The sequence below is a fragment of the Uloborus diversus genome, chromosome 7 (assembly GCF_026930045.1).
Source record: "Uloborus diversus isolate 005 chromosome 7, Udiv.v.3.1, whole genome shotgun sequence".
Lineage (NCBI taxonomy): Eukaryota > Metazoa > Arthropoda > Arachnida > Araneae > Uloboridae > Uloborus > Uloborus diversus.
In genome coordinates this window covers 99,711,539-99,736,431 of record NC_072737.1, presented here as the reverse complement: position 1 = coordinate 99,736,431, position 24,893 = coordinate 99,711,539, and the positions used below count along the sequence as shown (strand labels likewise).

The 24,893-nt window shown below is 32.7% G+C and overlaps 1 protein-coding gene across 1 annotated transcript in view; it reads right to left on the bottom strand.

Annotated features, from left to right (window-relative positions):
* Positions 1 to 24,893, bottom strand: part of LOC129226600 (serine/threonine-protein kinase D3-like) — a 111,830-nt gene that overhangs the window by 20,609 nt on the left and 66,328 nt on the right. Inside the window, exons 12-18 of the mRNA XM_054861224.1 lie at positions 14,430 to 14,646; positions 11,301 to 11,350; positions 11,144 to 11,216; positions 7,875 to 8,038; positions 7,270 to 7,374; positions 7,053 to 7,151; positions 6,886 to 6,970 (exon numbers count right to left, since the gene is read on the bottom strand). Coding sequence (XP_054717199.1) covers positions 6,886 to 6,970; positions 7,053 to 7,151; positions 7,270 to 7,374; positions 7,875 to 8,038; positions 11,144 to 11,216; positions 11,301 to 11,350; positions 14,430 to 14,646 — 793 coding nt within the window. The remainder of the gene's footprint in view (positions 1 to 6,885; positions 6,971 to 7,052; positions 7,152 to 7,269; positions 7,375 to 7,874; positions 8,039 to 11,143; positions 11,217 to 11,300; positions 11,351 to 14,429; positions 14,647 to 24,893) is intronic.

The window sequence follows — 24,893 nt, the reverse complement described above, 5'->3', positions numbered from 1 at the left end:
CGGTCGAAAAATCAAGTTTTCGAAAACGCCCCTTGCTGTTTGAAAACCTTGATGCAGCCTGTAGTTTTTATGCTTTTTTTTTTTTTTTTTTGCAAAGTTCTAATGCAGTTTTCCAACTTTTTACGTCGCTTTCGGCAAAAAAAAAAAACTGTGTGTGTGTGTTCATATTTTAATAAAGCTTAAAAGCACTGGAATTAGTTGTTTGGTTAAATTGATAAGTTTTTTTCAGTAGAGCGTTCGGCTATAAACTATATGAACTTCGGGCAAGCTTGGGCTCTTCGACATAATATCAAATTTATATTAGTATTACGCATTACATGTACTCATAACATACACACGTAAAAAAAATAAATGAAGTGCGAATGCTACTTGATGTTTCTACTCCGTTATGCAAGCTACAGTTATCATTAAGATAAGTTGACTGTTAATCGAAGGGTGTTCTTCCTTTTTTTAAAGCTCTGACTACATTCAGATCACTCAGCATAATATAAGCATAAAAAAAGTATTAGATTTACCTAAAGGAAGTCATTTTTGTACAGAAAAACATTTTCATTGTATGGTGAAATGTAGATGTTTCTAATAGCAGTGTTCAACCTTTTGTAAAAATGAAAAAATACTACGCCAAATTAAAGCTATGAGTTTCACCCAGTAAACCTTTAATTTTTTATTCGCTCAAATACGATATAAAGCATTAAAATTATTATCAACTTCATTAGCAAGAAATCATTTTCTACTCCTCTGCTTTCTGTTGAAAAAAGAAATACATTTTGTCTACGTTCGAAAAATTACACTTAAAAAACGGACTCAGTTCAACTGGTTTTGGTTTTGAATTTTAAGTGTTCGATTTAAAAAGAAACATGTGCGGGCATTTAAGCTGTAACGGTTAAAGCAACCTTCCGTGTGAAATAGCTTAATATTCAAAGATAAAAACACTTATTTTCAATCTAATTTATTACTTCTCTAGAATGTTTGTTTCAATCGCTAAGTGAGATCTTCGTCATTCTTTAATCAAATTCCATGCCTTACGAAAAATTTTAAATCATATCATGCTGGGTAATGACAAAACATAGAAGCATGATCTCATTATTATTATTATTTTTTTTTTTTTTTGGCAAAAAGCTTTTTTGCTGTTTTTACTACGCATTCCTTCAATGAATAACTTTCGAAAAGGAAGGCGCCATTGCTAGGTTGCTAGGTTTGTTGTGGTGTCGGGCTGTTAATTAGAATGGCGCCAATTCGAATCCGTGCCAATAAATATCTCTTTAATGTTTCTTTTTTTCCCGTCAGATGCTCACATGGGCAGGACTGTATTTGTCACAACCTGTTTTTTCACATGCACAATTATTGCATTTTCACGAGTCACTACTCAGCCACACTTTTAATGATATTTAAGTTTGCATTGAAAATATGTACGACCAACAGTTGAGCGATGATCAAATTATCAAAACGTTGTATTTAATGAGGTTTTGTTACTGATGTCTTTAAATTACATGCCTTCCCTTCTGCGCTTACTTTTTTTCGGTTCTTCTTCATAATGTTCTTCCTTTGAAATTTTTAAAGAAAGAAATGCCTTATAAAGCGATTCGAAGCACAGTGCGGAGTTCCGCACGGGTCCACTAGTAAAATTTTAAAGCGAGAAGAGACAAATTTTTATTGTTATGGTTGCAAATCGTCTGCCTGATGCGTCAACTCAGTTTACTTCAAGGCTTAACTCAATTTGACTTTATATAAAAAACTTGTTTTTTGTAAAAAATCGCGTTTTTACAGAAAAAACACTGATGTAGATGAACTTAGAATGCTAAACTACAATTAAATCCAAAATTTCACCGAAATCGTTAGAGCCGTTTCCGAGATAAGAAATATATACATACCCACAAGAATTGCTCGTTTAAAGATATAAGATATATTTTATTCTTCATTTATGATAGCAATTTTCGGAAATTTAAAGAGGATAAATTACTCACTTTTAGGCACCTTTCATCCGCTGGCAACCCTGATTAGTTCAGGTGAAAGAGGTAGAAATTCTTACTTTTGTATTTTATTTAAAACTTTTACTCATCATCTATGGTAACAATTTTGGAAACTTGATGAAGGTAGGTCAAGCCTAGAGGGATTTTAAACTAACAGGACAGTAGTTGGAGTTTTTCATTTGCTGTAATAGAAGGAAATCTGCAACTGAAGGCCAAATCCAACTGATGACCAAATCCAAAAATCCAATCTCTTGTGTTAAATGTGAACAATGTACTTGAAAAGTTCACTCCCATTATGTCTGATAAACGTATTTAAATTTAATATAGGTATGCATAAACTGTGTTTTCAGTGGTTTTTCCTTATTTTGTCCCTTTTTTATAAAATATATTATGTTTTTCCAAGAAACTTGTTGTAGTAATAAAAAAAGTTAGGAACCAAATTTGAAGAAACCAGGAATTTTCAAGAGAATAATCAAAGCTGAAATGCAAGGCAAAGCTCTCATGCCTATGCTGTGTGTCATGTATGGGTCATTCTCCAAAAAGTCTAACTTTAAAGTCACATGCACATTACAATAAAAGCTTTAAAGAATAGTTCATTTTTTACATTCCCCATAAAAATATAGACTTAAATCTGTCAACATTTTTTCAAAAAAAAAATTGAAATTTTTTTTGCTTCACAACATGTGAAGTTCTCACCCCCGCGGCATGTCACACATCTGGTGTCGCACATAATGGTGCTTAATAACTTGTTTAAATAAAACAAACATATTTTTTATAACTTTTTCCTCACAAGTGCCTCAAACACTAAATGCTCAAGTGTATTTAAATTTTTTCTATTGTGATTTAATTCGCTTTAGTAGGATAATGAAATCTAAATACAAATACAAATACAAAAGTCCGTTTTTTGTGAAAAATCAAATAATTTTGTGAAAAGTCAATTAATTTTGTGAAAAATCAAATTTTTTTTCTTTTTTTGTAAAAACGAAAGTTAAGACTCTTGAGATGGTGGAAACTGCATCATTGACACTTAAAGTTGAGTGTTTTCTCTCTTTTCTGTTGAGAATATCATTCTTGAATGTTTTTCTAGTATTTGGGAAGGGGGGGGGGGTGGCATCGCTCACTGGGAGATGGGCGCCCCTCAAGTATCCATATTTATCAACCATTTTACATCATGTTGACTTATACTTGAAATGTTATTTGTATAGTATTTAAAATAACTGTAAGAAAAAAAATTCAGTCAGGGGTTCAGCATTTAACTTTTTAACCCAAGACACGGTTTAAGAGCACAGAGTTTCATTTAAAACTTATAAACTCCGTGATTTTTACAAAAATAAAAAATATTTTATTTGTTTACCTCTTAGCTAAGCGTACTAAACGTCAAAAATTCGAAAAATCAGATTCCCATAGCGGATGCAAAGAGATTGCAATCCTCAAAGTGAAGGCATCAAAAGTATAAAAAACAGCTTGTAAAATAAATATTTTTGATAAAATTATTTTAGAATTACATTTTTAGAGTCCTGTGATAAACATATCATTAATATCTGGACACAGTTGAAGCAAAAAAAAAAATAATAATAAATAAAATAAAAAATAAACCATCGAAAATGGAATTCCGCTTTAAAAACTTGAAATAAGCTTTGTTACAAAAATAAAGAGACTTTTCATTCATTTGCATCCTAATAAAGCAAAATTAGCTTGAAAAAATAAAAAAATATGATTCTCATATCGGATGTAAAAAAAAATTGTGTTTTTCAAAATGTAGACATCTATAGAAAAAAAAAAAGGTAAATAAAAGAGTTTATTTAAAGTTAATTATCCTTTTTAGCATCGAAAAACCAAACCCATATAACTTTCTCCCAAAATAACAGTTGAACATTGCACCGCCAGTCGCTAAGTGGCGATAAACAGTTAAACATTGCACCGCGAAACGCTTAGTGGCGATTAGTTAGAATTTGGTAACCCTATCTGAAGCGATCACACCCCCGCCCCCCCCCCCCCCCCATCCTTTGCAGTTCTAAGTTCATTTCGCTGTATATTATTGATTATTAAATCATGAGTGAGGAGAAAAGTGCTTACTACGCCTATTCAGAGAACTGACTTTCAGCTATTAATTTCTTTCAAAGAAACCAATAACAGGCATTATATTTATTTGGCCGTAGTAATTATTTATGGCTTGAAGGAGCATCATAAGAGTGCTGATTTTTTTTTCTTTTGCAAAATTAGCTGATTTTGTATAAGTTGATTCCTCTAATTTAACTTTAAAAAAGGTTCCAACCATTATCGTTTTTATACAGGAAATATGTTGTATTATTTTAATCTGAGATTTGCTCTTTCAATAAACAATTTGTGAAAGATCCGTTTTGGTTTATCAGAATTTTGTGAAGGGTCCGTTTTGGTTGATCGGGATTTTGTGAAGGGTCCGTTTTAGTTGATCGGATTTTTGTGAAAGGTCCGTTTTGGTAGATTGGATTTTTGTGAAGGGTCCGTTAACGGACCCAAATTTGCTCTGGCCAGACCCCTGGCTTTTCAATTCTTCCATCTTGTTCCTAATACTACGAGCATTTGTATAAAAAACCTTAAGTAAGCCCATCTTACTTTTATTTAATGCTGCACGATTGTTTGAATCCCAAGTGTTAAAATCTTTTCTCTTATTAGCCACCCTATTTCCGTTTCTACTAAAATCCCGATAGTTAGTACCCTTTCGAATTCTGCTCCTTAAACCATGCCCCCCATTCCAACTTAGTTTTTTGATTCTGAAACCTCTAAAACCAAACCACTAACCATTTTGACCCCTGTATAGCTCAGATGTAGGCCATCCCTAGCAATCCAATCTCGTTTACATCTACTCCACACATCAATAAACCTGATACTACGCTTAACGCAAATTTCCTTGAGTACCAGGTTCATACACCTAGCCCGTTGGTTTAACCAACTCCTATGCACTCCATACCTGGGAAGCAAACCAACCACTTGGACATTTGTCGAACAGTTGGTTGCTTTGTCCAACAGGGAATCCCATTCCTTTGTAAACTCATCATTGTTACTATGGCCTACATCGTTAGTTCCCACCCACAAAGTAACTACATCCTCTTTATTAAATACCCCCTTCTTTTCAGCAACCCTATTTACATCTCTCACCCGAGCCCCTGGCAAACAACATCTAGCCACCTTACGTCTAACTCTGCCTATTGAGTTTCCCACCTCACGCACCATTGAATCTCCCAAAATTATACCCTTCGTTTCCCAGTCAGTCGCCTCAGCAATAACTTTCCCCTTTACCTCTGGAATTTTCCCACTATCTAACACACAGCTAATTCCCACATCCTTTTTACTAACTTCCTCCTTTAATTCTGGAATATTCCCACTATCTAACACACAGCTAATGCCAATCTCCTTTTTGCTAACTTCCCCCTTTCCCTCTGGAGTGTTTACCCCATCTACACGCCTACAGCCTAATGCTAACTCACCCTCCAAAGTAAGCATCCTAACTCTGATTTCTGAGAGTTCAACACAATTTGTGCAAATGAAATCCTTCTCAGACTCATCCTTCCCCTTAAACAAGCAGAACATCTGACATAGGTCACAAGAAATCCACTTGTCCCCTTTACCACTTTTAACCTCCTTCATTATGCATAACTCCCATTCTAGCTCAAAATGGTACACTTAAAAAGGTCAATACAAAATCACACAATCTGTCACACAAAAAATTCTCACCTCCGTTACCTAAACTCAAAATGCTATTTGTCATTAACACGTGGCAGTAATGACATCAATGTTTATTTTCCATGATTACAAGGGCCCCTCCTTGTTTATTTTCAGCCATAGTTGAAGTTGTGAGATTTTTGTTGAAAAACAAGAAGATAGATTTTGCTTTAAAACTTAGTGTGGTTACTCTGACTTCTCACCTACGTGAACTTGAATTTCAAGGATGTAAATCAGTGTAAAAAAAGAAGTGAACATGTTTTCATATGCTTAACAGTGCAGATTGTATCAACGAAAGAAAGAAAAATTTTACCTGAAAAATGTATCTATTAGGCCTATATTAATGGCAAATTCCTCACCTCTGTGACAGACCTTATCTATGTCATTATTTCTGAGGTGAAAATAAATGGAGGGAAAATACATCAATAATAGGATTTCTACCAAAATTATAAATTGCCAGTATATCCTCAAATTTACTAAATACTATTTTGTAACATACATTTGAAACTACTAACTAAACCATACTTTTACTAAGAGAGCTTAATATTATATTCCCACTAATCATTAAAATAGATGATTGTATGCACAATTAACAAAATTACTACTTTGATATTAAATTGGCATCATTTTTTAAATATTAAAAGTTTTTTTCATTTTTTTATTTCTGTGAACAAGGCATTTGATTATTTTTTTAATTTATGAGAAAAATAATTGAAACTTAGCTGAGCGATTGGTTTATGGTTACTTCTAGAAGATAACACTTTCATGAAAGAATGGGAAAAAAAAGAAAACAAAAGGTTTCAAAATTGAAAAATATTTGCGTTTAAAAGTTACGTTTTCTGGAGAATGACCCGTATATTGAATACAGTAGTTGCTTGATATTTACTATCATGTTTGCAAAAGAATTTTATGGTGCAGATATATTTTCGATGCTATAAATGAGTTTCATGGTATCAAACCAAAAAATAAGCCATGGCATAAGTATTACTTATCATTTTCAATCTTTGTACATTTCTACCATTTATATATACAGATCTTGATTGAAAAAACAACTTATTTGTGTTACCTGATCGCAATTCTTACTTTTACCTATGATAAAGCAGAATCCTGGCAGTCTCTTTTATTTTGTAACAATGGTAAATATTTCAAAAAAACAAATGAATTTTTTAATAAAAAGGAAGAATACTTTTTTTTTTAAGATTGAGAAACAAACCTAAATAGGCCGGAGTTCCCACTACAGATCTTCTGAATGATTTTTCCCCAATAATGCGTGCAAAGCCAAAATCACAAAGTTTCACCTGAAAATGCCAATAAATAAAAATAAAACAAACCAAACCAAAAGTTGGTGATTAATTTTCAAACTTATAAATTAAAACAAACCTGAGGAAAGTCGGAATCTGATGACAGAAGTACATTTTCTGGTTTTAAATCACAGTGAACAATGTTCTTGAAATGAAGATGCCTTAATGCAGATAAAATCTGAAAATTATTTTGCTCTCATTAGTAAATATCTTTTTTAATATGGTACTTGTAGCTTATAATTGATCAAAACGTATTAAATTTTTATTTTAATACAAAACGGTTTTTATCTTAATACCTGGAAAATCAAGAATTTAGTTATTCGTTCCGATAGTCTTCGTTTTTCACTTGAAAGAATCATTTCCAGCATATCACCCTTCAACTTCTCCATTACAACAAAAATCTACAATAAAAGCAAAATCAAACAAAACACTATAGAAATATGCATAAAACAAATCCAAAAATTTATCAGTGATTTACATGGAAGTACAAAAGTTAATCACTCTAACACTTTTCAAATTGATAAAATATCAACAGTGAAACAATGTAAATGAAATTATTTGCTTATCAACTTCTAATTATTCAGTACTTCAATGAATGCAATAATTTTTTTAAACTTCAATGTCAAGCATAATAACTAATCACAACAGGTAAAAGAATTACTTTTAGAAAGACCAATTATTTGTTTAAAGCAGTCCAAGTGAAAAATAACATTAACAAAAGTTACTATCAAAAAATAATTAGTAAATAAATGTTACTTAATTGCAGTCAAATTTTGTGTTCTTAAAAATATTCTAAAAATTACAATTTATGCTCCAAAATTTTTCTTTTATAGAGATAAAAAAAAAAAAAAACTTGAATGATTAAAAAAAAAAAACTAAACCGGAAGCATTTGCTACATACCCTTTCCGGTGTCTCGAACATTTTCTCCAAATTAACCACACCGGGGTGATGAATATTTTGTAAAATCGACACCTCATTTTTCAGTTGAGCTTCTTGCTTAGTGGGAAAACGAACTTTTTCAATAACTTTTATGGCTACTGCACGACCACTTGTCCTATGAACACCTAAAAATCAAATATTACTTGTTGCAATAAGCTTAAAATGATTAAAATTGCATATCAATACAAAATACAATTCTGGACCAATTTTAATCATCAAATTCTTTAGCTTGTTTTACACTGCTCAAAAAACTAAAAATTTTGTTAACAAATTTAATGGGAAAGTAAATTGATCATTGCCAACTTGTTTCATCATCAAGAAATGTTAGGGGAAAAACATATTAAAATATCCTAAATGATTCAAACTATTTTTTAATTGTAATTTCTGATGCCTTTAGGTGTAAACAAAAAGTAGTATTTCATTTCTTATTCATAAAACATGTAACAATCAGTTCAATCAGTCAAGTTCAATACATGTGAAAATGTTGATTACTTATTATTCAACTAGATATTGAAAATTAAAATTTTTTATTTGTTCAGAAGTAGTCAAATAACAACAGCCAGTGGCGGCTCCTGGAAGGGGCCAGAGGGGGCTCGAGCCCACCTCACTTTTTTTTAGACAATAATTTATAACTTTTTATTGATTTTCCTTTCTTTGTGCTTACTACATGCTTGAAATAAAAAAAATAGATTGTACCGTTTTTCATGCTTATAATCCGCAGATTATCTGTTAAAAAAGTGTAAAATTAATGAGGTGCAAATTATACGCTGCAGCTTATTATATGTGTTTTTATCCCCCTCAACACCAATGCATTGAACCTCAATATTTACAGCAGGATTTGCAGAGACAGTTACCATACATGTATGTTGTTTATTTCACATAGCTTAAATGTTCTTCTTTCATGATTCAAGCTAGGTAAAATAAACAACATACAGTAAAGAAAGAAGCCTTCATTTGAACAATATTAGACCGTTTGCTCTTTTCTTGACTCAGTTTTACGACTTCAATTTTGAAAAAAAATGCACGGGAGAGCTTCAGAACTTCTTCCCGTAAAAAGCTCCAAAGTTTGTACACAATTGCATTTTTGGAACTGCAGTTTCGAAAAATTGGAGGGGGGGAGGAAGAATTGATTTCTATTTGTTTTTCAAAAAAAGAAACGTTTGGGGAAAGTCTCGGAGCTCCATCCCTTACCCCAACGCCAATAAATATGGTCTATAAGGGTGTTTTAAGGCTTCAATTTCTACAAATTTCCGCGGAGACCCCTGTACCGTACTTTCCCTTAACAACTCCAAAGACCGTCTAAAATTGCATTTTTAAAGCTACAAGTTTCAAAATTGAGAGATTTGATGAGAAAATTATATCAATCAAATTAATGAGACTTTTTCCTATAACGTGCTTTCCTCCCCCCTTCCTGCCTCTTAAAAATCATTTTCTAGTAGCCCCACTGTTGTGCGTTGTGAAGTATGTACGTGTGTGTATATATTGTCACAAGATTATTGTTTTATTAAAAAAATGTCTTCCCATTGTTACACAGAAGTTATTACTTGTTTTAAATTACTGCTCTTAAAGAAAATATGACAAGTTATTAATAATTTAAAGAATATAAAAAGAGTTTGAAGTCTTTTTCTTTGTCTGTATAAAAATTCTGAATCTGGCCCATGGGCGCCGGCAGAATTCATATGCAGAAGGGTACATCCGCATGTAAATCGCTAAAAATAGGGGGTTTTTTACTAGTTTTTTATTATTTTTTTTTTTAGTTTTTAAAAATGTAGTTTATTTATTTTTATTTTATTTATGTTAAAGCAAATACCGAGATGTATTTTCATCTTTGTTAAAGTTAATTAATTTTAAATTTTTTTTACATATTTCTCTGATTACAATATTTTTGCACTTTTGTAATTTAGCCTTGCTTAAAATAAAATTAATTTTACTCATTCAAAATTATTAGTTATTAAAAGATTTAAAATAATATTACTACTAAAATATTAGATTATTATTACTTTTTAAAATTTATTTATTTTGAAAAGCCAGGGGCTGAAAGTGCCTCCCTTGCAGCCCCTTACCGGTGCTTCAAGGGAGACGTATTGCAGCGCCGGAAAGGATACAGGGCATAAACGTGATATCAATAATTTTTGTGATGTATTTTGTAGCTTTTCCCTTTCCGATTAATTAAATTTTATTTTTGAACGTCAGGGGGTGAAAGTGCACCACCCTGCCAGCAATCATGGACATAAACATGGTATTAATATTGTTCGTGTTTTACTTGGTAGTTTGGGTATTTTGTAGCTTGTCATGTGTTTAAAATGAATTTATTTTATTTATTTAACAGAAATAATTATTTTAAGAAAGTTTAAATATTAAAAAAAAATATTAAAAAAATCAAAAACCGGGGTTGAGGAGGTGCCCCCCCCCTCCTGGCTTTGGGAAGGCTCACTCTTTTCTGGCCCCCTCACTTTTTCAAAGCATGAGCCGCCACTGACAACAACTTTTCAGTAAACTGACAGTACACTGACAGAGATACTTGTATGGCTCTGCCAATCATATTCAACTATTGTTCTTCAAAAGCCACATAGTAATAAGAGATGTGTTTTTCAGGGTTTCCGCTACAGTCGCATTTTTGAAAAATGAGAAAAAGCTTTTTGAATTATGAAAATGAAGCACTGTATTCTCGCTTTTTCGATCAAAAAATAATAATGCAAAAAAAAAAAAAAAAAAGATGCACAATTCGAGAGAGGATGCAAACATAGTGACTTCTCTTATCTAAGATAAGCTACCATTTCAAACAACTATTGAGTTTGACAATAATTAGGCTAAATAGGTATCATGTCATCTCGACAAGTGCATTATTACAAGGAAGGGACTTGAACCGTTTGAAAAATCAGTTCTCTTAGTAAAAAGTACAATTTTAAATTATTCATGTCAAATCAAGAAAAAAGGCTACTGTGTATTTCTTTCTTTAAAGTTGTCATGGCTGAGTTTTGAATTTCGTTTTCAACCGGAGATAAAAACACAATGAGGTAAAAAGGTATGTGGACGTATTGATTCATTAACCTTCAACATTTTAGCACTTTGCTAAAATTTCTTTTCCAATCTTAGCTTTCTTGCTAAAAAACTTTTGAACTCGGTTTAAGCCCTTGTTTTTTTTTTTTTTTTTTTTTTGTCATATAATACGTAATTTTACATCAATTTAGGAATTAAAAAAATACACTAAGTTTATCTCTAAGAATTACCTCCATAAACAACACCAAACTGGCCAGAACCTAAAACCTCTTCTGGAAATATTTGATATTGTAGGCTTATATCCTAAAAAGAAAAACATGTAAGCATTTTCTCTTCAAATCCTGAAATATAAACAAAATTCATCTTGCAAACAAAATAAATACTTACAATATTTTGGTCTTGATTTTCCTTTTTACCATTTTCATCATGATGAGGAGCTAGTCATTTAAAAAAAAAACAAAAAAAACAAGTAAATATTGAAATTCTAAACTTTTTTCTGGAAGAAATTATAAGAAATATACATTATAAGAAATTATGAGAATGTTTGTAACTTAGATGTTAAAACACAAAGAGGAGTTTGGCTCTGTTAAGGCAAACTCTGATGGCCAAAGGGTTCATCAATTTCATTTGCTAAAATAGGGGTAAGAAAACTGATTTGAGAAAGAAAGAACATGTTTATATAGTTGGAGTTATCATTGCACATATAATGATCAATACAGTTCTTGACCTGATGGATTGAAATGCATTCGTCAAGGGCATACCTTGCTCAAAACCAAAGGGGGGGAACAGCTGTCATTTGGGCAATCAGAGGGTCAATGTCCCCCTCCCCCCAGATCCTAGAAACCATGTAATTATGCATTTTGTTTTTTCTTCCAAAGAAAATGCATTGAGATTTTAATATACCTTTACTGTAATAAAATTATGGGGGAAGGGGGGGGGTGCCTTCCTTCGTAATGCTATGAAATGCCGGCCAGAGGGAGGGAGTTTTATAAATTAACATTTTGGATGGGGAGGATTTGTGAATAACAGCACACTTTTGCAAAAGAACACTTTTTTGTAAGGAGTTTGTAGATAAGGTAATGTGGTGTCAAGCCACCCCATTTTGTCTGAATTCTATTTTTTTCATCAAATTCAATCTTTTTCCTTACTGAATTTTAAAACTGAACATTTTGGTTCTTCATTAATGTTTCTTCAATGCCAAGGTCACCTTTTGCATATTAATTATACTACAAACTGCATTCCTTCCTGAACAATATGCTAGATGAACTGGTTTTTGCTAGGTTTCTTCATTGGCGAATCTAGTGCCTTTCGAAAATGTAATTTACATATGCCGCTACCATGATTACAACCCTCGGCATATGTACATTTCATGCCTTGGTGAATGTTTTGGTTCCAGGCTTCTTTTTCTATGCTCCGGCAACCTGTTGCTACGTGATCTAGTTTTTTTTTTAAATAGTTTTTGAGTACTTGATATCTGAGGGTTCGTTAAGGATTTGCGTGATTCGTCCTGACGATGTGCATCTTCTTACCGAAGGAGAGGGGTTTTCTGGATTCTGTGTGTACTTTGCGTGAGTACATAACATTTGATTCATGTCTATTATGATTTATCTTGTAGGAATTGATTGCATATATAGGTTGCATTCATGGAAGGGTTCTCTTAAAATGTTAGTGCTAAATCGTGAATTATCCCCTCTGCAATTAATCTGTGGTATGACTCACGCGGAATTTTCTTTTAACAATCAACTGTAATAATGTTTGTGAACAATTTGAGTTAGAGTTGCTTTGAATAATAATTGTACATGTATATTGCCATGTACAAGTGTTTGAAGTGAATAAACATTTATTTTTCCCCCAAACAATTTGATTTGTCATGTTATATTTTGAACCTGTTCTAGGGATTATTGCATGCGGTTTTGCTCTTAAAATCACAACGCTAAATTCACATTTCCTCAGTGGCACAACGCCTGGTAACTGGTAAGTGTTTTGGCGCTGTATTACTTTACGTTCCCTTCATGGCAGTGCTGCGATAAAATTATTTTCAATCTCTTTTAGCACGGACAAAAAATGATATTCTGTGGTAGAAAGTGCAATTAACGAAATGAATGACAGGGTTCATACTCTATTTGGATAAAAAAAATCCATGACTTTTCCAAGACATTTTCATGACTTCTTACAAATTTTCATGACCTTGTTACATGAAGAAAATAGTACTATTTAATATCAAACTTACAAATTTTTGGAAATGAGCATTAGCAAAACTTCTACATGAATGCCACTACCTCATGGAAGCACTTACTTGTGATTGAAAAAAAATCAGTGCACTCTTAAAAAACTAAACTATTCTTACTTGCAGGGGTGACATGTATGTCGTATAATTTCAAAAATTTTTTAGACATATAGCACATACTCTCAAGCTTAAAAATTTTCATTTATAATTCAGATTCCATCATTGAATTTTTAAATTTTCCTAACATATTTATATTAACCACATTTTCCCACAAGTTACCTTATTTCTTTATATTTCTTAACACTTGATAAATCAACAGCTTTTGAACGTCTTATGATCTCATACACATGTTGTGCATAATGGATTACTGGGAGTATACCCTCAAAAAAATTGATGCAAACATCACTTCTCATTTGTCTTCATTATATAAGTAAATTAAAAGTACAATGAATGAAATAAAGGGTGTCCGAAAAGTCCTTGACACATTTAAAAAAAATCATAGAAAACCAACAAATTGTCGCATGAATTTGCGGTTTGCACCATAATACTTCACAGGTTCAAGAGTTTTTTATGACATCGAAAAAATAAATAAATAAGAAAAAAGGCATTTCACAGCCAGGGTATCAGTATATGCTACTGACAAACCTTGGAATGAACAGGCAGGGTGGACTACCCTTTGAAAAATGGTTAAAAAGAGCATTTTGTTTAAGGGTGCATTTTTGTTCACAATTTTAAAATTTTGCTTACATATATTCGGTCATTAAAATTAGAAGACATGTTTTGAACAAACTCCAAGACAGAAGATTATATCTGCTCTGCAAAGAGGAACTAATTTTAGTGCAATACCTGTCCTTTTTTTCAATGCTGAAAACTAGACATTTCTGAAGTTGTTGCAAGAGATTGGTAAAGAGAGTAGAACAACGTTTCTCTGTTTGAAAAAAAAGGGAGGGAGTGGGGTCTAGAACAAAGATCTGGTAAAAAGATACCCTACAGCAAAGCTTAATTTCAAACAAAAGAAGTTCAGGAGCTCTAGTTTGAATGGTCTAATCTTCACAGAATACTGAAAAGTACGGGAAAATTCTCAAGAGCTATCTTGCAAACTAAGCTCAGATCTATAACATACATACATATAGCGGCTTCATTTAGTGCATAAATGGTAACTGCATCCACTTAGAATAATGAACACTTTACTAAAACAACAAAGATCCAGAAATGCTGATATTGACATAAATAAAAAAATACAAAAATACAAAAATCACTTGAAAATTTTTTTATCACACAAAACTTACCCCCAACATCCTTTATAAGGGTTATTGTTGTAGGAGTTGTAACAGGCATAAGTGCTTGGCGAATAGAAACTTCCCAACCTCGAGATATGTCGAGATCTTCTCCAATGTAATAATCCACACTTGCCGTTCGCAGTTCAAAACAATAGCTTTGACCAGACTCTCCACTCACTTGTTGTTTGGTTGGTTCAACAGAAAGGATTTCGGACAGTGGAATTTCCTGCAAAATTTTAGGATGATAAAGTAATTAATTAGTCTGACAGAGTAACATCCATTTTGAAGTCAGGATTGCAACTTTTCATAAAAAAGCATACTTCCGAAATTTCTATGGGCAGTTAGGGAAACAAAGATGAAAACTCAGAAGCACAAAATAAAATTACAGATATGCCCCAAATCCTGTTCTGGTAATAAGATATCAAAAAAAAAAAAAAAGTTCCCCATCTCAATTCAATGTAACTAATATTTGTTTAACTCCTTACCTGCCAAGGGGAAGGTACAAAATTCACTCCCGAGTGTCACCCTTTTTTACATTAGTGCATGTTTTGCTGTCTAAAAACTAGTTACTTTTCACCAAGTAATAAATAAGAGAAAAAATAAAGATACAAAATTTAAAGTTTTACAGCAAGTACAATAAAAAAAGATGTTAAAACTTCTTTTCCCCTATGATATATATCCGGAACCAAGGTTATACACATAAACCAACATTACATACAGTGCAACGATTCGATTCGTAAAAAAAAGCACTTAATACAAACAGTAAACATAAACGGAAAGACACCAGAAGAAAAACAGTAAAAAAACACCTTTAACCTGAAACAGAAATGCAAGCAATAACTTGACTGTTATTACTTTCACTGTTTCCCGCCCCCCCCCCCCTTTGAAACAGTAATCCTTCGATCCTCTGTCAATTTCATTGCATTGCATTATGAAGCTTTCGGAATACTTTTTACTGCTAGCAATGCAATGAAAATAAATGAATAGTGTTTGGATGTATGTATATATGCCTGGGGTAGTAAAAGCATTGTCTGAACAAGATGTATGTATAAACCCGAAGCAGTTAAGGGGGTTAAACACTTTGAGGTCTACTTCCAAGTGTCATTTGGGTTGCTGTTTTTGATGAAGTTAACTAAGCCCGAGATCCTCTCGGGGGTCAAATCTTAACTCTCTTAGCTATAAAAGTATGAGTTATATACATTTCTAGCTTTTTTCAGCTATGATCTATGAGCCTTTTGCTTTTATTAATAATTATATATATATATATAATATATATATATTATAATATATATATATATATAATATATATATATAGATAGATAGATGGGCAGTACCAAGCAGAAATAACTACATGAAACGTGTTAGAATTAGGGTTTAGATTTGTGCTTTGAAATGTACCATACAAAAGCAAATTTTATTAAATTATGTTTATTTTCAAATGAAACCTATTTTCAGATATTTGTTTAAGATTTAGGTAAGTTTTTAATAAAATCAATATATATGGTTAAAAATGATGTTTTACTATACGGAACTTTTTTTTTTAGTTTCAAGCAAGTTTTTTTTCGATAATTTCTTACTAAAAATTAATTTTTATAATTCAAATAATTCCTTCATTGTGAAAGAAGACAACTTGATGAATGTAATAAATAAAAAATTACTAAAATACACATCTTCTAAGCATTTTAAAAAATCATGCAAAGCGCCAAAAAATCTTAGTCCAGCGGGAGAGATGCGGTTGAATGCTCAGACCTGAAAGTGCTAAACATAGTATCGAACCAAAATGTGGTGGAGTAAAAAAGTTGCCACTCCCCGTCGCAGCTTGTTTCCTATTTTAACAGGTTGTCTTAATGCTATATAATGTTTTTCCCACCATGTTTACACTAATAAAAAGAAGAATTAAGTAATAGTAAGTAAATCAATTCAGGACAAAAAAATCAATAAGTGTGAAATAAACTTTGGAATAGAGCAAGAAAAAAATCATCAGTGATTCTGTTTTTTTTTTTTTTTTTCAACCTTTATGGCAGGGTCTCTTTTGTAGTCCGGATAACTTTCCTGTTGGTAGCAAAAAGGGCCATTTTTTAACCCCCCCCCCCCCACTATGCATTATACACATGGTACATGATGGAAAATGGTGTCCCTTTTAAGTAGGGTATAGAATATTCCCAATTTTAGGGGTTTGTCCCCCAGAGGAATTTTTGTAAAATAGATATAAAATCCTACATTTTGAAGCATTTATAAGGGGTAATTGGAACTACAAAAATCTCAGAAAATAATAGCAAAATACTCTTTTGGGAATTGCGATAATACACAGTAAAAATTGTTTTTGGGCTGACAAATCAGTGACAGCAGTCCTCAGAGAGAAAAAGCGAGAGAGAAGAGAAGATTATGCATTGTTATTTGCTTTCATCGGCTGTTGGTTAATTCAGTTAGTTTCTGATCACTCCTTTTTAATCACCCACAAATACAACAATGAATTAAATACAAAATGATCAACAACTAGTATGTTGTGGCCATCACGAAACTTTCTTCTATATTTTTCTTTTTTTTTTTTCTGATCCCTCCCCATGCTTGACGAGGAAGCAATATTCCCAACAAAAACAAAATTACACATGCAAAAACTTGACGACCATCCCAATGTCTGAATTATTGCAAAAGCAAAGCAAAGAGCGAAAATTGAAAGTTATTTTAAAAGCCTTGCTTGAATTAATTACAAATATTTTATTTGTTAACGAACATAAGATGGCAACAGTTAAAAATTTTAAATCATTGAGATAATATTTCCTATCATTTCCATACAATTAAAATCACGAGAAATACGCAGACGACAATCTATTACGATTTATCTTTCTTATTGTTGCATTAATAACTAGTATGTTGTGGCCATCACGAAACTTTCTTCTATATTTTTCCTTTTTCTGATCCCTCCCCATGCTTGACGAGGAAGCAATATTCCTAACAAAAACAAAATTACACATGCAAAAACTTGACGACCATCCCATTAGTAAAGTCAGAACAAACAACGTAAGTAGAAGCACAAATTTGTAAATTACAGCAGACACGTGTTTCGGCGTTACAGGGAACGCCTTTTTCAATGCAAAAAATAATGAGCTTATGGATGAAAAGACATCCGACAAAAGCCAAGAGCAGATAAGCATGCAGCTTAAAAGATAAAAACAGCGGATTAGCCAAACACCAATGACAAAGTTATAAACCGATCAGGAACCAATAGGAATGCAAGCAAAGGCCAGAAGCTTTCTCTTAGGTACGAACCCAGAAAGAAAGAATTCAATTGGACAAGGATTAAGCCGAAGCTTAAACAAAAAGAAAAGAAATTGTCAGTAACCGTGAACCGCAAGAAAGGAAAAGCAAATGGAAAACCATGAAATAAAATAAACAGCAACAAAAAATATTCGAAAAAAGGAAAAATAAAGATAAATAGAAGAAAATTGGGGGGGGGGGGGGTGTCAATCAAGACAAAAAGGTAAAAATAAACAAAGGAAGATAGATAAAAATGAGTGGGAAAAAAGGGGAGTATTAAAGATATGGGAGCCAAATGTTAGAAAAATATGGAACTGAACTAAGATCGTTAACTAAGTTAGAACTGTTTCTCAAAATATGAAAGGATTCCCAAAAGTCAAGATCTGATGAATTGGGGCATTTTTGGATAATCTGATAAGAGTTAAAATCAAAAGAGTGATTCGAATCCCAACAATGTTGAGCAATACTAGACTTATTTAATTGTTGTTTTTTCACATAATTTTGATGCTCTTTCAAGCGAATTTTTAAAGCACGCCGAGTCTGTCCAATATAGGCAAGTTTACAACTACAATTAATTCTATAAATTCCACAACAATTAAGAGGGTGAATAGGATCTTTAAGAGAAGAGAATGAAAGTTTATTAATAGGAGAGAACACCACCTGGAATTGGAAACGTTTTAGAATCTTAGCAACTTGATAGCTTACAGATGGAAAGAATGGCAAAACAACCAAATTCTTTCTGATGAAGGTTCGGTTAAGAACATTAGTTTGGGATTTATTTGAAAGTTTTTTATAAATGGAATCAATCAAAGTTGGCGGATAGTTTCTATCAATTGCCACAGCTTTAAGATAATTAAGTTCCACTTTAAGAAGTTCCGACGAAGAACAAATATTAATTGCGCGATAAACAAAAGAATTGAAAGCAGAATATTTTTGATTTGGAGGATGAGACGATAGTCTATGAGGAGGTAAAGAGACAGCAAAAGGTTTGCGATAAACAGTAGTTTCAAAACCAATTTCAGTACGAGAAACAAGTACATCAAGAAATGAAATGCAATTATTCCGTTCTTTCTCACAAGAAAACTGAATATGAGGATCAATGGAGTTTAAAATAGATAAAACCTCATTACTCTCAAACTGATTCTGGTTCATTAGAACTTAAAAATTCGCTTGAAAGAGCATCAAAATTATGTGAAAAAACAACAATTAAATAAGTCTAGTATTGCTCAACATTGTTGGGATTCGAATCACTCTTTTGATTTTAACTCTTATCAGATTATCCAAAAATGCCCCAATTCATCAGATCTTGACTTTTGGGAATCCTTTCATATTTTGAGGAACAGTTCTAACTTAGTTAACGATCTTAGTTCAGTTCCATATTTTTCTAACATTTGGCTCCCATATCTTTAATACTCCCCTTTTTTCCCACTCATTTTTATCTATCTTCCTTTGTTTATTTTTACCTTTTTGTCTTGATTGACACCCCCCCCCCCCCCCAATTTTCTTCTATTTATCTTTATTTTTCCTTTTTTCGAATATTTTTTGTTGTTGTTTATTTTATTTCATGGTTTTCCATTTGCTTTTCCTTTCTTGCGGTTCACGGTTACTGACAATTTCTTTTCTTTTTGTTTAAGCTTCGGCTTAATCCTTGTCCAATTGAATTCTTTCTTTCTGGGTTCGTACCTAAGAGAAAGCTTCTGGCCTTTGCTTGCATTCCTATTGGTTCCTGATCGGTTTATAACTTTGTCATTGGTGTTTGGCTAATCCGCTGTTTTTATCTTTTAAGCTGCATGCTTATCTGCTCTTGGCTTTTGTCGGATGTCTTTTCATCCATAAGCTCATTATTTTTTGCATTGAAAAAGGCATTCCCTGTAACGCCGAAACACGTGTCTGCTGTAATTTACAAATTTGTGCTTCTACTTACGTTGTTTGTTCTGACTTTACTATTCAGCACAAAGGTATTTATTTATCTTATTATTTTGGCTTAAACGGGCCTTACGTTTACATTTTCCGCCTTTTATGCAATTTGTGTTTTTGTTTCTGTTTTCGGTATTTTTGTCTATTGTTGTATTTTGATCGTGACTTTTTACTTCTTGTTTCTTATTCATTCTGTTATTGTTTGATTTTGTTTATTTTCATTTGTTTTGGTTTTGCTTTTGATTATGTCTCAAATCAATAGGTTTGCCAATCTTCGGATTAAGAAATTTCGTTTTTTGAACCATTTAAAATTTCTTCAAGAGTGTAGGCGCAAGAAAATTATTCCGAAGTTTATTTCTTTGAAATGTAATTTACCACGTTCTGTAAAAATTGACAAAGTAATCTTTCGGTCGAAATTGGCTTTACTCAGAGCTTCGATCCAGGAAACTAGGAAACATTTATCGTTTATTGAACGTGAACTTTATGATTTACATCTTTCGGTTTCTAATTCCATTCCTAACTTTAACATTATTGACAGAAATTCTTGGTCTAGAACCCTTCGTTCCTCTGATAAACATCAAATTGTTTTGAAAAAGAAATTAGCTATGCTTTGTAAATCTTCTCATGTCGTTCCTCTTGATAATTTACCTGTTGTTAATAAGAATGTTGTTGTTAATCTTTCTAGCGTTCCATTAAGTAATTCTCAAATTGAGGCTCTAAAATGTAATGATAATTTTGCTGTGAGTGTTAATCCTTCTTTTTCAAAGCTTATTGCTCCTGTTGAGAAAGCTTTTAAATTTAGTGCCTTAACTTCCTCTCAAAAAGATTCGATTCGGCATCTTATAGCTTCTAATATTGACTTTAACTCGAAAATTTCTAAACCTGTATTTGCTAATACTGTTAGCCGTTCTGTTAAAGACTTAGTTTCGAATTCGGATCTGGTTGTTACCAAAGCTGACAAGGGTGGCCAAATAGTTGTTCTTGACAAATCATCTTATGTTGATAAAACTAATGATTTGATTTCTTCTGGGCCATATGTTGAAATTTCTAAAGATCCTAGTGATAAAGAGTTAAAAACTATTGCGTCTGCTGTCAAGTCTGTTAAGTCTATTCCTTCAAATGTTAAACGCTCTGTTGTTCCATCTATTGCTAATTGTGCTAGATTTTATGCTTTACCTAAGGTGCATAAAGCTGGCATTCCTTTCAGGCCGATTGTTTCCAATATTGGTACGGCTTCGTACAAACTTGCAAAATATTTAGTCTCTGTGTTTTCTCCCCTTAGGAGTCACAATTTATTTACTATTAAAAATTCTGTTGAGTTTGTTAAAAAAATTCATAGTTTCGTTCCAAATAATTCTTTTATGGCTTCTTTTGATGTTAACTCTTTATTTACGAATGTTCCCGTCGAGGGTTCATTGTTATGCCTTCGTAGAAGACTTTCTGAATTTCATTTCACCAATACGGAAATTGAGGATTTAATTTTCCTTGCCCATACTTGTCTTAAGCAATGTTCTTTTGTTTTTAATGGGAATTTTTATATTATGTTAGATGGTCTGGCTATGGGTAACCCACTTAGCCCCATTCTTAGTGATATTTACATGCATTATTTTGAGGTTAAGCTGTTCCAAAAACTGCAGTTCCAATTTTATGTTCGGTATGTTGATGATTGTTTTGTTCTAATGAACCAGAATCAGTTTGAGAGTAATGAGGTTTTATCTATTTTAAACTCCATTGATCCTCATATTCAGTTTTCTTGTGAGAAAGAACGGAATAATTGCATTTCATTTCTTGATGTACTTGTTTCTCGTACTGAAATTGGTTTTGAAACTACTGTTTATCGCAAACCTTTTGCTGTCTCTTTACCTCCTCATAGACTATCGTCTCATCCTCCAAATCAAAAATATTCTGCTTTCAATTCTTTTGTTTATCGCGCAATTAATATTTGTTCTTCGTCGGAACTTCTTAAAGTGGAACTTAATTATCTTAAAGCTGTGGCAATTGATAGAAACTATCCGCCAACTTTGATTGATTCCATTTATAAAAAACTTTCAAATAAATCCCAAACTAATGTTCTTAACCGAACCTTCATCAGAAAGAATTTGGTTGTTTTGCCATTCTTTCCATCTGTAAGCTATCAAGTTGCTAAGATTCTAAAACGTTTCCAATTCCAGGTGGTGTTCTCTCCTATTAATAAACTTTCATTCTCTTCTCTTAAAGATCCTATTCACCCTCTTAATTGTTGTGGAATTTATAGAATTAATTGTAGTTGTAAACTTGCCTATATTGGACAGACTCGGCGTGCTTTAAAAATTCGCTTGAAAGAGCATCAAAATTATGTGAAAAAACAACAATTAAATAAGTCTAGTATTGCTCAACATTGTTGGGATTCGAATCACTCTTTTGATTTTAACTCTTATCAGATTATCCAAAAATGCCCCAATTCATCAGATCTTGACTTTTGGGAATCCTTTCATATTTTGAGGAACAGTTCTAACTTAGTTAACGATCTTAGTTCAGTTCCATATTTTTCTAACATTTGGCTCCCATATCTTTAATACTCCCCTTTTTTCCCACTCATTTTTATCTATCTTCCTTTGTTTATTTTTACCTTTTTGTCTTGATTGACACCCCCCCCCCCAATTTTCTTCTATTTATCTTTATTTTTCCTTTTTTCGAATATTTTTTGTTGCTGTTTATTTTATTTCATGGTTTTCCATTTGCTTTTCCTTTCTTGCGGTTCACGGTTACTGACAATTTCTTTTCTTTTTGTTTAAGCTTCGGCTTAATCCTTGTCCAATTGAATTCTTTCTTTCTGGGTTCGTACCTAAGAGAAAGCTTCTGGCCTTTGCTTGCATTCCTATTGGTTCCTGATCGGTTTATAACTTTGTCATTGGTGTTTGGCTAATCCGCTGTTTTTATCTTTTAAGCTGCATGCTTATCTGCTCTTGGCTTTTGTCGGATGTCTTTTCATCCATAAGCTCATTATTTTTTGCATTGAAAAAGGCGTTCCCTGTAACGCCGAAACACGTGTCTGCTGTAATTTACAAATTTGTGCTTCTACTTACGTTGTTTGTTCTGACTTTACTATTCAGCACAAAGGTATTTATTTATCTGACCATCCCAATGTCTGAATTATTGCAAAAGCAAAGCAAAGAGCGAAAATTGAAAGTTATTTTAAAAGCCTTGCTTGAATTAATTACAAATATTTTATTTGTTAACAAACATAAGATGGCAACAGTTAAAAATTTTAAATCATTGAGATAATATTTCCTATCATTTCCATACAATTAAAATCACGAGAAATACGCAGACGACAATCTATTACGATTTATCTTTCTTATTGTTGCATTAATAAAAATATTTTTATTCGCAAAAAAAAAAAAAAAAAAAAAAATCAACACCTCTTGGAGCGATCGGCGTCAAAATTAAACCAGAGCCTGTTTACATATGGATTCACATATATTCCAAATTTCAACCAGAACGTAGCATTACTTCTTGAGATAGGGCACTCAAAATGGAAAAAAAGAACGGGTGATTGCGCTACCCCCTTTTTAGCTGTTGACACAAAAATAAAATCAGTTTTTATACCCACTAAGGGCTACTTGCCGATAAATTTTTCTTTCATTCCGTTCATTATTTCTTGAGATACAGCAGTCACAATTGACGACAAAAAACGTTCTATAGCTCAACCCCCGTTTGAGTTATTGACACCAAAATTGAATCAGCACCTGTTCCTGTTACTGGCAATATATGGACCAAATTTTGTTTGATTCCGCCAGTTACTTCCTGAGGAATAGCAAGCACGCGTAACTCGAAAAACGTCCCATTGCTCCACCCCCCTTGGAGGAATTCGCGCCAAAAACTAATGGGCACAAGTTCACATAGGGGCACATATGTGTACAAAATTTCGTTCGATTTCATGCGGTAGTTTTTGTTGTAGAGCGGCCACAAAAAACTGGTCACACACAGACGTGACACACATACATACACACACACATACATACATACACACACACATACACACACACACACAGACAGACAGACATTTTCCAAAAATGGTCGAAATGGACTCAGCACACCTCAAAACGTACGAATCCGTCAAAATTCGAAATTCGAAAATTTGCACGAATCCAATACTTTCTTCTATATATTAGATATAGAAGAAAGTAATAAAAAATTTTTTAAAAGAAATGATGCACAGATTTAGAATTCATAATTTATACACTTGATAAGAAATAAAATTGAAGCACCCTTTGCTTAGAAATTCCTAAGACTCATTAAATCCTTTTCAAGGACTCAAGAGCAATTAAAATTACTTAAGGCACTTCAATTGCCCTTTCCAATCTCTGGAAAAGTCTCTCTTTCAATTTGAGCAGTCTCAATAATTTGAATGTACTTTAAACTATATTTCGTATTGACGTCTTAAATAGTTTATTTTTAGTCATTTAATAGCTCTTGCTTTAAGACTTTTTACTTCTTAGTTGAGTTACATTTTAAGTAAAATACTAATAATAAATCTTTAAAGAATGCAGCTATAAAATTTGGAAACTATCACACCATACACCCATCAAGCACACAGAACTATGAAATATACCTTTAATTTATATGTCACTAGCTGCATTACCCGACGTTGCATGGTCTACCTCAAAAATAAAAGTTTCGTCTAGTGACACATGGTTAACAATCAGGTTTAGGAAAAAGGGAAAGCACAATGAAATGAAAAAAAAATAGCACAAACATTTATCGTCAATGTGTAGAAAGCACGATTTTATGACTCAAAATTTAAATATAGACGTCATTGGATTTTTTCGTAATCATTCTGGATTTTCTGGCGAAATCCCCCAAGGTAGTCCCCATACACTCCATTTTAATGAAAAAAAAAACTTATGTGAATTCCTGAGCACCAAAGAACCGCTGCCCCATGTTTGGAAAAAAATCCTAAGAGAACAGGATTTTCATAAGAAAAACCCCTTGTGGGGTGTATTCCTCATAGATAGGCGAAAACCTCTATGACAATTCCTGACCATCAAAGAACCAATGTGTCAAATTTGGCTAAGATCCGATGAAAACTGTTGATCTGTATAAAGAAATCTCCTGTAGGAGGGAGGATGGCCCCCATTGAAAATAAAAACTACCCTAAGTGATTTCTTGAGCATCAAATGACCTATCAGCAAAATGTTTGCAAAAATCCAACGTAAAATGGATTTGCATAAGGCAAACCTCCGTGGGGAGTTTCCCCCCCTCCCCCCCCCCGCCCTCCTCCCTCATCGGTAGGCGAAAAACTCCCTCTGAAAATTC